General features: G+C 43.2%; 1 protein-coding gene across 1 annotated transcript in view; it reads left to right on the top strand.

Annotated features, from left to right (window-relative positions):
* LOC122553947 (cytosolic carboxypeptidase 3-like) overlaps window positions 1-18654 on the top strand; it is a 123766-nt gene that overhangs the window by 97967 nt on the left and 7145 nt on the right. Inside the window, exon 21 of the mRNA XM_043698450.1 lies at window positions 11906-12182. Coding sequence (XP_043554385.1) covers window positions 11906-12182 — 277 coding nt within the window. The remainder of the gene's footprint in view (window positions 1-11905; window positions 12183-18654) is intronic.

The following is an 18654-nucleotide window of genomic DNA, read 5'->3' as shown; positions in this document are numbered from 1 at the left end:
ACACCACCTCCATCCCCACCCACCCAAAACCCGTCCAGCACCGCCACCTGCTCCCCCAACACCACCCCACCCCCACCCGCCCCCACACCCATTCAGCATCGCCCCTTTTTTTACTGCACCTTTTTGATGGGTTCCACCTTTGCCTTGTACAGGACAATGTTGGTCAGATTATCTGGGGAAGGGGTGGGGTTTAGGGTACACCCCTCTGTAGAACTCCAGGGAAAATGCGAGGAGAGAGAGAGGGCGGGAGAGCAGTCATTTGGAGAAGGTGCCTGTTTAATCACTGCAAACAAAAGATGTGATCACTGTTGGAAACACGTCTTCGATGTAATGTTTCTTTCGGGACCTCGAAATCTCCTTCAGATAATCCAATTTTTGGATAATTGGTATTTGGATAATTGAGGTTCCTCTGTAACTGATTTTTAAACTGAGGTTGATAGAAAGCATGGACAAGCTTTTATACTTAACAAGAAATCACCATTCATGACAGGTCATCAGATTTGAGCTACAGGTAAACAATTAAATTTAGTAAACTCTACAAATTAAACCTCTGTACCACTTATGAACTTCCCCTTATGCACACACAAAGATAAACAGAAAACTAGAAAAATGTTTAATAGTCTTCATTTATAAGATCTGTTGGATTCCTTCTTGCTGATTGAAAGATTTTCTTTGACCTTGCTTTTTAAGAATGATTCCATTGGTTTTTGAGAGGCACAGGCAGCTATTTCAATTATGAAAGGTGTCCGACATATTTGATTCAGAGTCACAACTTGCAGCATCTGCTAAAAAAAAGATTGCTTTCTTATGGTTTAAAGTAGCTAACTGAGAGAGTTTTTGGCGGCTGAAGATCTGCTGTTTTTTCCTCTGAACTGAACTGGCTTCTCTGTCTTATGCACAGCCTAAGCTGTACAGCTAACTGAAAATCAGTTATCTTGCTGTTGGCCAGGCAGAGGACCTTTGTCATTGGTAATTGGGTCCTAGTCCCTAGTCTACAAGCAAATCAGTTTCACTTGTAAATAAGTCCCTGGCTCCAGTTTGTCTGCGTTCTGCTGGACCCCACAGCTACACAAACAGCATTGACAATACGGATCAAACTCCTTTCTTCCAAAACATGGATTCTGTGACTGTGTGGGAGCAGCAGTGAGGAGCTTTTCAGGACCAGAGCAAAACATTTCATTTTCCAATGATGTGGTGAGATTCTGGGTACTGAGAGGCCTATTATACTGTATTATCACCCTCATTATTACTTAATTTCACCTCATTAATATGCAGTTTCCCATTTCCTGTCCATTGGATAGCAACTGAGATTAGATTCCACACAGTTACCCAAGGCTGGAATTGAACCTGGGACTGTAAGGTAGCAGTACTAACCACTGAGCTACCATGCCACCCCAGAAACTAAATGTTGATAATTTCCGCATTGAAAATCAGATTAATTAACTGGTAACTCCCAGCTCACCACTTACACCACTGGAAAATAATTGAATAGATTGGCTTTATTGTCACATGTACTCATATGAGTACAGTGAAAAGGTTACAATTTGCCACTTATGGTGTCATCTTAGCTACACGATACCCAGGTACAGATTATTGAGAAAAAATCCTTTTGAAAAATTAGGCAAATAATGAAATAAGAAGCCCAGCATTGCAAAGTACAAAATCACTAAAAAAATTAGAAAGAAATAAAAAGTTTAGAATAACAGTCCCCATGATAGTACATAAAAAAATAAGAAATTTTGAACAGAGAGGAATTAGTCCATTTCACAGCCGAGTTTGAGGACCTGATTCCGCTACTGGAATCCCGAGCTGTCCCCACAATGCTGAAGAAACGCTACATGAGGTCACAGGGTGATGCCGAAGCCGCTAACAGGAGACCCTGGCCGTTCATTGGAATCCGGGGCCCAGACCCACACTGTCTTCAAGCTGGCACCGAAGCAATCCAGATGAAGACCGACCAGGATGCTGCCATGAAGCATGGCCAGATCCACCAAAACAGCCTCGCAGAGCCTCCTTCCTTACTCAAAGCCTCCAATAGAAGGAAAGATTAACCTGATGTTAGGAACAAAAATGTAAAGAACAGGACGTGGCTGGCCTGGTGATAGAAACAGATGGGTCAGGAAGCCGGACACCTTCCACCCTGCTGCCACCATGTGACAAGATTATACCTCCATGCCCATCTCCATGTGCAGTGACCACATGCACAGCCTGTCCGTGGAGAAGTGGATATCGTCATGATATCGTAGATAGTTAATGAGTTAGGTTTGGGACAATAGCGTGATAAAATTCATGAGGGGTTTTGGAGAGAAACCCTCTATTAGACTTGACTAAAATAACAGTGTTAGGGCGCAGTTCTTTGTGTTCAAGTTTCGCAAGTAAAACCTTAACCCACAACTTTCTGACTCAAAGTTGAAATGTGCTGCACTGAGACAAAGCTGATTATATAAGCATGAGACAAAAAAACCCACAGATGCTGGCATCCAAGTAAACAAGCAGGAGGCTGGAAGAACACAACAAGCCAGGCAGCATCAGGAGGTGGAGAGGTCAACATTGGCTCTTCCACCCCCGATGCTGCCTGGCTTGCTGTGTTCTTCCAGCCTCCTGCTTGTCAAGGTTATATAAGCATGTCTGTTACATATTGTTGTATTGCAGTGTTATATTTTAAGGCCAGGAACACAGTAATGTGCAAGCTTTCAGTGAGGCACCTTTTTTCATAACTGTACCTGGATGAACATGTATATGAGGGAAACAGTCTAAATTGGTCTGGTGGAGTCTGAAGAAAGGGCTTCTCCTGAGCAATCAGCTTGCAGGATCAAACAGATAGAGTTCCTTTCTCATCAAACTTAAAATGTGGTTATTCCAACATGTCAATATCATTTCTGCTTTAATGCCAATATTAACTGCATTGAATTAACATAAGGATACCAAAAATGATAAAACAAGACTGATTTCCATGCTTTTGTGTTTTTATGCATGTAGAAACTTTCTATAAAGTTTTTGCTGTGCCTCCAGTCCTTCTAAGAGCAAGTAGCTTAAGGTAAGTGGGAAGGTTCAGGTTTGAACTAATAGTGTGATTTTCATAATTATAGAAAGCTAGCCTGGAAGGCTAACTCCATTTCACCTTTACTACATCAGCATCACTTTTTTTTTTCCTTTCTCCATTCCATAGTCTCTTCTTCATCTGTTTTAATACCATTTTGAACATTTTAATTGAGTCAAAACTGAATTGAAATTCTCAAGGTTTAAATTTAACTTCACATTCTCTGGCTTACTAGTCCAAAAATATAAATCATATCTGGGTGCTCGTGATCTCAAATCCTAGAATCCAGTTTTAACCAGCAGCCTTCACGATTCAAAGGTTGAGATCCTACTAGCTGACCCTCACTCTTCCACATATAGAGGGACCTCAATTATCCGAATAGCAACTATCTGAATTTCAGATGATCCAAACAAGATCTCCAGGTCCCGTAAAAACGTTACATCAAAGAGGTAAGTGAATTTGGATTACCTGTGCTGAGAAACATGTGAAAATGCTGGCAAAAACAAAGAAACGCAAGCACCTCAACAGTCAATGACTGGATTTTGTTTTTACATAAGGGTTGGTTACACAGCCCTTTGCAAAAGTAAGTGCTTTATTCTCATCACTCTACCGTGCAGTTCTTGAAACAAATGGCAGAGAAAGTAAACACATGCATAAGGCGATGCTTCTGTCTTTCTATCACGACTCTGAGTTCAGCAGAAACTGATAAATGCCCTTGCGCTTGGAGAAGCTGTTCAGGACCTTGCTTAATGCTAGGAGTTTATATATTTGTGTGATTGTGAGAGTTTAGCCCTACTCAGTTTAACCTGCAATTTGCAGAATGCAAAGATTAGCTTGTTAAGTAGCAGGCTCATCAAAATTATAGATTTAATCAAACTCTCTGGTACAGAACAAAATTAGATCAGTATGGCTTTGCTTGTTTAGAGTCAAATTGATTATACAAATAATCAATTATCTGAACAAAATAGTGTCCGCCAAACTCATATAGATAACTGAGGTTCTTCTGTATTATGATTTTTCATACAGGCAAGTGAACTTTACACAGAATTTAAAGTACAGAGACATGCCTTTCCACACAACTAGTCTGTGTAGTTGCACAGTTTTATTTTAATCAACCTGTTGCTGAGATGTTATTACACACCTCTGGAGCAGGTGGTACTTGAACCCAGGTCTCCTGCTTCAGGGATAGGGTCATTACTGTTATGACACGGAGGTGAAGCCCTCTATTAATTAAACCAAACACCCAGACAAGCTCACCTCACCCGTTAAAGTATGAGTGACAGAGAACTCCTAAGTCTGAAAGTGAACATTAAACAAAAACTATGCACAAATCTAAGCCCTGCTTTCTCTTAATTGCTCACTATTTGACTCCAACTCTATAAAAAATATACTGTTCCAAAAAGACACTTATTAAATTTACATTAACTTAATTTCAAAACCACACAGCCTCTGTTTTCTCCTATGTCTTCACTCTTCTGGCTGATGATCTCCCTGGGTTGTCATCTTTCTTTTTACTGTGAATATGTTTCACATGAAAAGGTACCTTTGAAAGAGAATGTTTTCTAATTTCTTTAAGAGCAAGATGTTAGATGGGCAATTAGCTCTCCAGCAATTTCTCTCTATGGCAGTATCTCTCACCAATTTTCAAAATTTCCACATTCTTATACCCCCCAACATCGGATCACCTCATTGGTTCAATGTTGGCAAACCAATGAATTCAAACTCGATTGGATTTTAGTATCCTGGGGCATAATTTAAACTGATTGGTTAAATTTGAATTGTTGTCAAAACAGCAACCAAAACTCCGGTATCCATTTCACAGCCAAATGTTACATATTTTCAATTTTTCAGTTCAGTCTGGGACTGCCATCTAGTCATAAACATTAATCTCTCTGTTCAGAACAGCGTTCTCTCTCTCTTAAAGGTACAGTACATGACTTCAACTTTATAACACTACCATTGCACAATTAGAGCTCTCATATAATTGTATTTGCTGCACATAAACCAATCGATTTACTTGATCCTACTTTATCAGTATGTAGAGTCATAGAGTCACAGAGTTGCATTGCGTGGAAACAGACCTTTCAGTTCAACTTATCCATGCTGATCAGATATCTTAAATTAATCCAGTCACATTTGCCAGCATTTGAGACATATTTATCTGAACCCTTCCCATTCATGTACCCATCCAGATGCCTTTTAAATGCTGTTATTGTACCAGCCTCCACCACTTCCTCTGGCAGCTCATTCCTTACATGCACAACCCTCTGCATGAGAAAGTTACATCTCAAGTCCCTGTTATAGCTTTCCCCTTTCACCTTAAATCTATACCCTCCAGCTTTGGACTCCCCTATTCTGTCCTTCTCTGTATTTCTATCTCCTATCTCTAACCCTCCACCTCATATGAAACAAGTTTCACAACTTTACCAATGACTACACAGACCCTTTTTCAAAAAAATGTGTTTCTAGATTATTGTAAACATCTCAAATCCTGGTCTTGTTGTTGATTATTAAAAGGCTCTTTTAATATCTTGTAGCAGTGAATGCACCTCAACGATGACCGATTACCAGACTACACAGGACTCAGGTCATGTAGAGCAGGCACACTCACATGATGTTGAACCCCGTCATCAAGAGGAGGCATGTTTGTTTGAAACCATGTCGACAGTCCCAACTGGTTTGGCCACTAGTAGATTAGGGAATAAAGGCAGAAGCTGTCAGCCTTGTCCTGGGAAACAAGGTAAAGTTCTTTCCAGGCTGGTGTTTGTTGTTATTTCCTAGGAACATTATTTGTACATTTTGTATTTAAGTGGGTATGGTGAATTTGGAAGGGCTACCAGACCTGAAACATTAACTCTGATTTCTCTTCACAGATGCAGCCAGACCTGCTGAGCTTTTCCAGCAATGTCTGTTTTTGTTACGGAGAAATTGATATTAATATTTATTAATATTAAAACCCTAAGACCATAAGACATAGAAGCAGAGATTAGACTATTCAGCCCAATCTGTCTGCTCTGCCATTCAAAAACATAAGGACTAGGAGCAGGAGTAGGCCATCTGGCCCTTGGATCCTGCTGCACCATTCAATAAGATCATGGCTGATCTTTCCATGGCTTCAGCTCCACTTATTCACCCTCTCACCATAACCCGTGATTCCATTACTGTTCAAAAACTTATCATTCTTAGCTTTAAAAACATTTACAGAGGAATCCTCAACCACTTCACTGGACTGGGAATTCAATCATGGCCGATAAGTTTCTTAACCCCATTCTCCTGCTTTTTCCCCATAACAGTTGATCCCCTTGACAATCCAGAATCTATCTAACTCCGTCTTAAATATATTCAATTACCTGGTCTCCATAGCCTTTGGTAGCAGTGAATTCCACAGACTCACCACTCTCTGGCTAAAGAAGCTTCTCCTTCTCTCCATTCTAAAAGGTCTTCCCTTTACTCTAAGGCTGTGTCCTCGGGTCCTAGTCTCTCCTACCAATGGAAACATCTTCCCAATGTCCACTGTGTCCCAGCCATTCAGTACTCTGTAAGTTTTAATTAGATCCTCCCTCATTCTTCTAAACTCCATCGAGTATGGACCCATAGTCCTCAAACATTCCTCATATGTTAAGCTTTCCATTCCTGGGGCCATTCTTGTGAACCTCCTCTAAACACACTCCAAGGCCAGTGCATCCTTCCTGAGATATGGGCCCCAAAACTGTGCACAATACTCCAAATGTGGCCTGACCAGAGCCTTATAGAGCCTCAGAGGTAGGTATTTTGCAATATACCATTGGTGAATTATTATTAATTGTAGCTGAATGATAGGCATCAACTTTGCTGCTATTATCGACACAGACTACAATTGTGGAAGTAAATTTAGATCTGACGAAGGGCCCCCAATCGAAGCATCGACTTTCCTGCTTCTCCAACGTTGCCTGACCTACTGTACCTTTCCAGCTCCACCTTTTATCAAGTAACTTTAGAAGATATTGGTTTGTAATCTCTAACTGTGTGAATCAGTGCTTATATGAGTGTACAAAGATTGATTCCAGTTCCATCCTTTACCAACTAGCACATTACAGAGTGACAGAACGGCTGCCTAACGGTGAAAGTTGGAAGCTAAGAAAAAAAGATTCAGATAAAACTTAAAATCCTGTCCATATTGTGGAAATAGCAGAAAGTCAATGCAAATTATTGGTGTGTGATTATCCTCTGATGGTCTCAGAGTGGGGAACTTTGACCAGTGGAAGTAAGAAATGGATGTGCCAAGAGTTATGCTCTTACTAAGGAATAGAAAAAGTCATCGAGTTTGATGTTGCCACTTCTTATGGGAAGTAAAATCATAAGTAAACTGTTTTTAGGCTAAATGTACACTATTTGTACTGTAAACAAAGGATTGGGCCTTTGAAATCCAGGATATAATCTTGGATTAAAATTTATAAGAGAGGTGGTCCTTTAATTGTTCATGAAATAGGGTTAGATTTCAATAGATTTCAGAAAAAAAGATAATAATTCCATGGAGCTATGTGTCAAGAATTTTAATAGATTGTGTAAACTCTTTTTTACAATATTCAACTTGGGGACCCCTGGGTCAGGAATGGCATTTAACCTTGTGGATTGTGCTAAGGTATCTATGAACCGGCTCTGATCTGGTGCTAGTTATTCGGAAGAGAGGCCCTTTGATTTCGATGCCTGTTTGCCTTGAAAAAATCCTGAGTAAAGTCATTTTGTTGAAGAATCCTGGAACAAGTGGGACATCCCATGACAGCACAATGAATAGAGCACTCGAGGATTGATATTTGTCTTGGTCCGATTCTAAATGCTGGTGACAATACAGCGAAGATGAAAGCAGATTGAACAGATCTAGTGTTTACAGCAGAAGACAGAATTGGAACAACAATAAATAGTGAATAAATCCCAGGAAAGCTGAAGGAATTGTTAATATATGCTGCAGAGTGACTCAATGCATCAACTTGTGATGAGCTGCCCACACAAATTTGCTGAATCCTCAAAATGTCACCCAACAAAGCAATTTCCCAGGAAGACGATGAAGACAGTAATGAATCCAAATAATTTTCACTAGTTCTGTGACAAATGTCTTGTGTTGCTCTTTTATCTGTGCTGTTCTGAATAGTGATTACACTTTAACAGTGTGGCAATTGATTAAAATGATATTTTTGATCACTAATGTGCCCCTTGCTTTAGGCTTGATGATGGCAACAAGTTGAGGTCAGTAAAGCGATTCCATGTGAAATAGTAAAGTCTGATATTCAGTGTAAACACAAATACTGTGAATATTGGTAATCTGCAATTAAGACAGAAAATGCTAAAATGCTGGAAATACTCAGCATATCAGGCACCACTTGTGGAGAGAGAATGAGTGAACATTTCACATCAAGAATCCCTGGATCAGAATTGAGTAAGTGAAAGGGAGGTGGAGGTGAGAAAGATTAAAAGGTAAGGTCTGTAATAGGGTCAAGATTAGAGTGATGTTGGAAAAGCACAGCAGATCAGGTAGCATCTGAGGAGCAGGAAAATCAACGTTTCAGGCAAAAGCCCTTCATCAGGAATTTCCTACTCCTCGGATGCTGCCTGACCTGTTGTCATTTTCCAGCACCACTCTAATCTTGACTCTAATCTCCAGCATCTGCAGGACCCACTTCTGCCCTGTAATAGGGTGTAAAATGGGAGAGATAAAATGTTGAAAGGATTCATGGTATGACAGCCAAAGGGAGTGATAATGAATGAAGTAAAGAAACAAAGATGTGCCCAGATGTGGTGTGAATGGTTAATTAGCAGCTGTCTGAACACAAAGAAAGGAATATGATGAAACCAAAGCAGCAAAAACAAAATGCAAAATGAAGGCCGAATTTATGATTTAAAACTGTTGAACTCAATGTTAAGTCTAAGCAGCTGGAGGGTGCTGAGTTGAAACAAGAGGGGCTGTTTCTCATGCATGTGTTCAGCAGTTCATTCGTGTATTACAGCAGACCAAGGACACGGATGTCAGACAAGGATTCAGGTTCGAGAATTCTATTGACAGGATTATCAGGGTAATGCTTGTAGACTGAATGGGGCTACTCATCATGTCTATTTTGTGCCCAATGGGGATTCAAACCATCCAGTGCTACTCAAATATTGTTCCCCCACTACCCATCCTTGCTTCTTACCCCAATCTTCCATCCCTGTCACTGGAACCCACCTGACTGGCCCCAGCAAAAACTCTGAATAATGCAACATTGACAATTGTCATTGAGGACTGGACAGAGTTACTGGGACCAGGGAGTGGCCTTCCATTTGATTGATTGACAGTTCTTGAAGGTGGGAACCCTTTTCCTAAGCCAATTAACAGCCTGATAGGTGCATCCATATACTGGATAAGAAAATTTCCTTGTACACACTTAACTAATTCCTCTACATCCAAACTCTTAACATTATGGCAGTCCCAGGCAATGTTTGGAAAGTTAAAACCCCCTTCCATTACAACCTTCCATATCTGAGATCTCCATATTACATATTCGCTTCTCAATTTCCTGCTGACTATTGGGGGTGGCTATAGTACCACATTCCACCTACTTGCGGAACGTTTCAGAGAACACCTCTGGGACATCTGCACCAACCAACCCAACCGCTGAACACTTTAACTCCCCCTCCCACTCCACCAAGGACATGCAGGTCCTTGGCCTCCTACATCGCCAGACCATGGCAACATGACGCCTGGAGGAAGAGCGCCTCATCTTCCGCCGAGGAACCCTCCAACCACAAGAGATGAATGCAGATTTCTTCAGCTTTCTCATTTCCCCTCCCCCCACCTTTTCTCAGTCCCAACCCTCAGACTCAGCACCGCCTTCTTGACCTGCAATCTTCTTCCCGACCTCTCCGCCCCCATCTCCGGCCTATCACCCTCAGCTTAACCTCCTTCCACCTATCGTATTCCCAGCGCCCCTCCCCCAAGTCCCTCCTCCCTACCTTTTATCTATGCCTGCTTGGCACACCCTCCTCATTCCTGAAGAAGGGCTTATGCCCGAAACATCGATTCTCCTGTTCCTTTGATGTTGCCTGACCTGCTGCGCTTTTCCAGCAACACCTTTTTAAGCTCTGATCTCCAGCATCTGCAGTCTTCACTTTCTCCTGGCTATAGTACCATCCCAATATGTGATCACCCCTTTCTCATCTCCCAGTTCCACCCATATAGCTTCTCCGGATGATCGCCCAAGAATATCCACCCTAAGTACAGCCGTAATGTTATCCTTAAACAAAAACGCCACATGCCCTCCTCTCTAGCCTCCCTTTCTATCCTCCCGATATACCCTGGAACTTTAAGTCCTGTCCATCCCTGAGCCACATTTCTGTATGATATGGTATGGTAGTCCCTTGTTCTGAACCATGCCCTGAATTCATCTGCCTTACATGTTAGGCCTTTTGCATTAAAATAAAAACAATTTACCTAATTACTTTATCGATTTTGCCTTGTTCTCTGCCATGCCCCTTGGCTATTTGACTTGCTCCTCTTCTCAACTGTACTGGCCTCAGACTGATCTCTTTTCTCACTGTGTCTTTGGAGGGACCTTGAGGATCTACTTTTTAACCTCCTGCCTAATTTCCAAATTACCTTTGCAGAGCCTCCTCCTTTTCTCTTCCTATGTTGTTAGTACTAACATGTACAACAACCTCTTTCTGGTCACTCTCCCCTTTAAAACAATCTGCAACTTCCCTGAGACATGCTGGACCCTGGCATCAGGGAAGCAACGCACCATTCTGATATATCACTGTTGGCTGCAGAAACATCTGTCTCTTGAGAGTCCCTTTCACAATTGATTGTTTGGAACCTGACATAACCCTCATTACAGGAGAGCACAGGAACTCGGCTATCAGTGCTACATTCCCTTGAGAGTCCATCACTCCCAACATTATCTGAAACAATAGACATTTTTGAGATGGGATTAGCCACAGGAGACTCCTGCACTATCTGCCTACTCCTCCTACCTTTCCTAACAGTAACCCATCTACCCAACTGTATCTGGGGTTTCTCCACCTTCCTGAAACTGCCATCCACCACACCCCTTGGTTCATGTAAGTTCCACCTTGACTCTAACTGTCCCCCTTTCCAATCCATGCAATCCAATATGATTCACATCCAAATATACTTCCTGCAGACCTAATCATCAGGAACATTGAAATTCTCCTTAATATCCTACATCCAGCAGGAGGAACACATTGCTCTACAAAAGCTATCTCTTCACCTTGAAGCAAGCTACAGACCCAGAATATGCACCAAAATCAATCAGAACACACTTTCTCAAAAACTCAGTATTAGCGCAGTCTTACTGCTCAAAAACACTGCTCTCAGATAACTTGATACCTATCTTTTATATTAAAAATTTAATCAAGAGATAGATTTCAGTAAAATATATAAGAAAAACTTTCACCCTACTCAGAATTGTAGTTTTACAAAACAAAACAGATAAAGATTTATAAGTTTTTTAAGTCCGAAAATCAAATATGCAGCTGATCAGGCCCTGATCGCTCCCAGCTGCTGTGTGTAGTTTCGCTAATGGACTGCAGTCGTTCAAGAAGGCAGCAGCACCATATTCTCAACGGGAACTAGGAAGTGGGAATTGAATCTGGCCCAGCCAGTGATGTCTGCAGCCTCTGAATGAATTTTAAAAAAAACTAACCTATGAGTATGTTTTAATGGAGACTAGAGTATTCACTTCTGCATATTTAGGATTGATTAGCAGTGTTCATCACCATGTGTGACTAACATATTGATGATTAATTGCCAAGGTCAAAACATCAGGCTCAACAGAAAACTTTACTTGGAGTTGCTGTGGTTTTCAATTTCAGTTTTTGTTTTCTCTGCTCTCTCAGTTTTCAGTGAGGAGGAGGCAAATCCCACTGACCGTGCAAGCAGAATGTTGAGGATCACAGGGGAAGGAATCGACAGCCAGGTTGGATTAGATCACAGGACTGAGATTACGCAAATGTGGAAGGGGATACCGTCACAGATGTCCCAGTCTCCAAGCAAACAGCTATCAGGAGTTGTCTCCCGTACTTTGTCAACAAATCCCATCAGGTGTAACTTGCCAATGACAGCAAAACATGGACCAGAATTAAGGACCAGCAAAGAGCCAATCATTCAGAGCAGGTGAGGGAAATACCTGGGTAGTTTCACTGATTCTCTGGCATATCTAACCGCTATAGTACCTGCATATCCATTCCCACTTGCTATCCTGGATATTGTGTGCACTGCTAATCATGGAATTATCACACTCATACTTCGATTCCCTCAGGAGAGGGAAAGAGAATAGGCAGATGGTGCAGGGGTTCCCTGTGGCCATTTCCCCTCAATAATGAGTTTACCCACTTTGGATACTGTTGGGGGGATGACCTACTAGGGGAAAGCAACAGGGCCCAGGTTTATGGCACTGAGCCTGGCTCTGTGGCTCAGAGGGGAAGAGGGAGAATAGGAAAGCAATAGTGAGAGGAGATTCAATCGTGAGAGGAACAGACAGGACATTCTGCGGTCGCAAGTGAGACTCCCAGATGGTGTGTTGCCTCCCGGGTGCCAGGGTCAGGGATGTCTTAGATCGAGTCTACAGGATTCTTAAGGGGGAGAGAGAGCAGCCAGAAGGCATGGTACACATTGGTATCAATGACATAGGTAGGGAAAGGGATGAGGACCTGAAAAGAGAATATAGTGTCTTCGGTTGGAAGCTAGAAGACAGGATGAGCAGAGTAGCAATCTCAGGATTGCTACTGGTGCCATGGACTAGTGAGGCTAGGAACAGAGATGATTTAGAGATGCCGGTATTGGACTGGGGTGTACAAAGTTAAAAATCACATAACACCAGGTTTTAATCCAACAGGTTTAACTGGAAGCATGCGCGCGCACGCACACACACTCCTGTACACACACATATACATAGACACTCACACACATTCCTACAGGCACAGTCCCACATTCACATATGCACCCTCTGTCAGACTTAGACCACCTTACACTCACACACGCACATATATACTCTCTCTCACAGACACTCACAACCCTCCACCCTAGACACTCACAAACTCCCACACTCACACATGCACCCTCTCACATACTTAGACCACCTTACACTCACACACACACATATACACTCTCTCTCACAGACACTCACAACCCCCCACCACTTTTAAAAAAAGTTTTGTGATTTACATATGAAAGAAGTGAAACTATCATGGTCATTCTAACAGATGAGAGACTCAACAAACAATCAAGATATTTTTCAATGTATAATTTCAATTACATCACACTGTAAACTTTTGCTATAAATTCTGTGTCCTACAATTGTGTCCTCCTCAACCACCTGATGAAGGAGCAGCGCTCCGAAAGTTAGTGCTCCCAATTGAACCTGTTGGACTATTACCTGGTGTTGTGTGATTTTTAACTAGGAACAGAGAGTGAGTGCAACTGAACACGTGTCTACAGGGCTGGTGTAGGAGGGAGGGCTTCAGATTGACAGGGAGTGTGGGAATCAGAGCCATGTATCTAAGAGGGGAACAGTTGCAGATGGGGCAGTGACAGGATGTAGTGAATCTATCGGGAAGGTTTCTCATGTGATGAAACAAAGGGATTGGTTAAAGTGTGTCTGCTTCAATGCAAGGAGTGTCAGACATAAGAGTGACAAACTTAGAGCATGGATTAGTACTTGGGGATACGATGTTGTGGCCATAACTGAGATGTGGGTTTCACAGGGGCAGGAAGGGTTGCTTGATGTTCCAAGGTTTAGAACATTTAAAAAGAACAGGGTGGAAAAAGAGGAGGGGATGTAGCATTACTAATCACAGAGTGCATCACAGCTACACAAATGAAGGTTGTTGTGGAAGGTCTGCCTGCTGAGTCAGAATGGGTGGAAGTTAGGAACAGCAAGGGAGCAGCCACCTCACTGGGGGTTTTCTACAGACCCCCTAATAGCAGTAGAGAGATTAAAGAACTCATAGGCGGGCAGATTCTGGAAAAATGCAGATGTAGCAGGGTTGTTGTTATGGGTGATTTCAACTTTCCCAATATTGACTGGAACCTCCTTAGTGCAGATGGTTTGGATGGAGCCGTTTTTGTCAGGTGTGTTTAGGAAGGTTTCCTAACTCAGTATGTAGACAGACCAATGAGGGGGGAGTCCATTTTGGATTTGGTGCTCGGCAATGAGCCAGGACAGGTATCAGATCTCGCGGTGGGAGAGCACTTGTGACAGTGATCAAAAGTGCCTAACATTTAACGTAGCCTTAGAGAGGGAAAGGAGCAGTTACCGAAATTGTTCCACAGAAAGGGCACAGCAGACATGTGGAGGCTGTTTAAGAAGCAGTTGTTGCAAGTGATGCACACATTTATTCCACTGAGACAGGTAAGAAGCAGTAAGATTAAGGGGTAGGTCACTTAGAACCAGAGTTCAGGAGAAACTACTTCACCCAGAGAGTGGTGGGTGTATGGAATCCTCTGCCCCAGAAGGCTGTGGAGGCCAAGTCTCTGGATACTTTCAAGAAAGAGTTGGATAGAGCTCTTAGAGATAGTGGAATCAAGGGTTATGGGGATAAGGCAGGACCAGGATACTGAATGAGGATGATCAGCCATGATCATAATAAATGGTGGTGCTGGCTCGAAGGGCAGAATGGCCTAGACCTGCACCTATTGTCTATTAAGGAACTTTGGATGACGAGAACAGAGGAGCTTCTCATCAAAAGGAAGAAGGCAGCTTACGTAAGGTGGAGGAAGCAAGGATCTAGCACAGCTTTAGAGAATTACAGGCTTGCTAGAAAGGAGCTCAGAAATGGACTGAGGAGAATTAGGTGGGGGCACGAAAAAGGCTTGGCAGGAAGGATTAGGGAGAACCCAAAGGCATTTTCCTCATACGTGAGGAATAAGAGAATGATCAGGGAGAAGGTCGGGCTGATCAGGGATAGCTTAGGGAACTTATTTATGGAGTCTCAGCAGATAGGAGAAGCCTTAAATGAGTATTTTGTTTCAGTTTTCTCTTAGGAAAGGGACCTTGTTGTGAATGAGAACTTTGAGGAGCTGGGATACAGGCTTGACCAGATCAAGATTGATGAAGTTGATGTGCTGGAAATTTTGGCAAACATTAAGATTGATAAGTCCCCAGGGCCAGACCAGATTTATCCTAGACTGCCCCAGGAAGTGAGAAAAAGAGGTTGCTAAGCCGCTGGCGAGGATATTTGCCTCCTCCCTCTCCACAGGAGCCATACCGGAGAATTGGAAGGAGGCGAATATTGTTCCTCTTTTCACGAAGGGTAATAGGGAAATCCCCGGCAATTACAGACCAGTCGGTCTTACGTCTGTTGTCAGCAAAGTTTTGGAAAGAATTCTGAGGGATGGGATTTATGACTATTTGGCAAAGCATAGTGTGATTAAAGGCAGTCAGCGTGACTTTGCGAGGGGCAGGTCATGCCTTACAAACCTTATTATTGAGTTCTTTGAAATGGTGACAAGACAGGTCAACAAAGGTTGAGCAGTGGATGTGGTGTATATGGATTTCAGCAAGGCATTTGATTAGGTTCCCCATGGTAGGCTCATTCATAAAGTCAGGAAGTATGGGATACAGGGAGATTTGGCTATCTGGATTCAGAATTGGCTGGCTGACAGAAGGCAGAGACTGGTTGTAGATGGAAAGTATTCTGCCTGGAGGCCAGTGTTGAGTGGGGTCCCGCAGGACTCTGTTCTTGGGCCTCTGCTCTTTGTAGTTTTTATAAATGACTTGGATGAGGAGGTTGAGGGGTGGGTTAGTAAATTTGCAGATGACACAAAGGTTGGAGGTGTCGTCGATAGTATCGAGGGCTACTGCAGGCTGCAGTGTGACACAGACAGGGTGCAGAGCTGGGCTGAGAAATGGCAGATGGAGTTAAACCTGGATAAATGCGAAGTGATACATTTTGGAAGGTCGAACTCAAATGCTGAATATAGGATTAAAGACAGGAATCTTGGCAGTGTGGAGGAACAGAGGGATCTGGGTGTGCAAGTGCATAAATACCTCAAAGTTGCCCAAGTGGATAAGGTTGTTAAGAAAGCATATGGTGTTTTGACTTTCATTAACAGGGGGATCCAGTTTAAGAGCCACAAGGTTGTGCTACAGCTCTACAAAACCCTGGTGAGGCTACACTTGGAGTATTGTGTCCAGTTCTGGTTGTCCTACTATAGGAAAGATACAGAGGCTTTGGACAGGGTGCAAAGAAGGTTTACCAGGATGCTGCCTGGACTGGAGGGCTTGCCTTATGAAGAAAGGTTGAATTAGCTTGGACTTTTCTCTCTGGAGAGAATGAGGAAGAGAGGAGACCTGATCGAGGTGTACAAAATAATGAGGGGAATGGATAGAGTCAATAGCCAGAGACATTTCCCCAGGGCAGGATTGACTGGTACGAGGGGTCTTAGTTTTAAGATATTAGGGGAAAGGTATAGGGGAGAAGTCAGAGGTAGGTTCTTTACGCAGATAGTTGTGAATGCATGGAATGTGTTGCCAGCGGTGGTGGAGGCAGAGTCATTAGGGACATTTAAGTGACTGCTGGACAGGCACATGGAGAGCAGTGAGTTGAGGGATGCGTAGGTTAGTTTATTTTATTTTACATTACAATTAAACCTCGGCACAACATCGCGGGCCAAAGGATATGTTCTGTGCTGTACTTTTCTATGTTCTATGTTCTATATGTGGACTGTTGGGATAGCTTCTGGAGAGTGTGGGACCGTAGAAGAAGGACAGGTTGTATCTGAACAGAAGGGATTACCAATACCGTGGGCGAGAGGTTTGCCAGAGCTCTTCGGGAGAGTTTGGAAGGGGGATGGGAACCTAAGCTATGGATCAGATGATACAGCAGGTTGTGAATAGCCAGATACAACGTGCAGAGAGTCTGTGAGGAGGGAAAGGCACTTGATCAGGCAAAGGTGCAGTCAGTGTGATGGGTTGAAGTGTGTCTATTTTAATGCAAATGTCAGGAATAAGGGTGACAAACTCAAGAGCATGGATCAGTACTTGGAACTATGATGCTATGGCCATTACGGAGACTTGGATATCACAGGGGCAGGATTGGTTGTTGGATGTTCAAGGGTTTAGATGTTTCAAAAGGAACACGGGAGAAGGTAAAAGTGGTGGAGGAGTGGCATTGCTAATCAATATGTAGATAGGCCGACTAGAGGGGAGGCCATATGGGATTTGGTGCATTGTCACACCTCTCGGTGAGAGACCATTTCGGTGATAGTGAAGGTGATAGTGATCACAACTCTATGATCTTTACTATACTCATGGAGAGGGATAGGAGCAGACAGTTTGAGCAAGTAATTAATGGGGGCGGGGGAAATTACAATGCTGTTAGGAAGGAATTGGGTCCACTTCCATACTGTATAACTCTATGACTTAGATGAAGGGTTGAAGGTATGGCTGATGCCACAAAGATAGGTAGGAAAGTGAAACAAAAGCAGATATTGCTGGAGAATCTCAGCAGCACTGGCAGCATCTGTGGAGAAATAGCCGAGTTAATGCGTCAAGTCCAGTGAACCTTTTCCAGAACTTTTTGTTTCAGATTTCCAGCACCCACAGGTCATTCATTTTTTTTGTCCAAATAGGAAAGTGGGTTGTGAAAAGGACATAAGGTCCATAAGTACAAATCTTCGCACAAACTTTGAGGACATAAGGTAGTTGCAAAGGGATATCGCTAGGTTAAGTGAGTGGGCAAAGATCCGGCAAATGGAGCACAATGTAAGGTTTTATGAAATTGTCCATTTTGTTAGGAAGAATAAAAATAGAAGCTTATTATCGAAATGGAAAAAGATTCATAGAATCAGAGAATCCCTACCGTGGGGAAAGAGGCCATTCGGCCCAACAAGTCTGAAGCAACCCTCCGAAGATCATCCCACTCAGATCCAGACCTCCTCCCCCCTCCCTATAACTCTGCATTACCCATGGAAAATCCACCTGGCCTGCATATCCCTGGCCACTATGGGACAATTTACCCTGCATACCCCTGGACACTACGGGACAATTTACCTTGGATACCCCTGGCCACTATGGGACAAATTACCCTGCATACCCCTGGCCACTATGGGACAATTTAGCCTGCATACCCCTGGCCACTATGGGACAATTTACACAGCATACCCCTGGACACCATGGGACAATTTAGCCTACACAGCCCTGGACACCATGGGACAATTTAGCCTGCACACCCCTGGACACTACGGGACAATTTACCCTGCACACCCCTGGACACTACAGGACAATTTACCCTGGTCACCCCTGGACACCATGGGACAATTTACCCTGGACACCCCTGGATACCATGGGACAATTTAGCCTGCACACGCCTGGACACTACGGGACAATTTACCCTGGACACTACGGGACAATTTACCCTGGACACCCATGGACACTATGGGACAAATTACCCTGGTCACCCCTGGACACCATGGGACAATTTACCCTGGACATCCCTGGACACTACGGGACAATTTACCCTGGACACCCCTGGACACTACGGGACAATTTACCCTGCACACCCCTGGACACCATGGGACAATTTACCCTGCACACCCCTGGACACCATGGGACAATTTACCCTGCAGACCCCTGGACACTACGGGA

This window comes from Chiloscyllium plagiosum, chromosome 10, assembly GCF_004010195.1.
Source record: "Chiloscyllium plagiosum isolate BGI_BamShark_2017 chromosome 10, ASM401019v2, whole genome shotgun sequence".
NCBI lineage: Eukaryota > Metazoa > Chordata > Chondrichthyes > Orectolobiformes > Hemiscylliidae > Chiloscyllium > Chiloscyllium plagiosum.
This window is presented reverse-complemented; position numbering and strand designations above follow the sequence as displayed.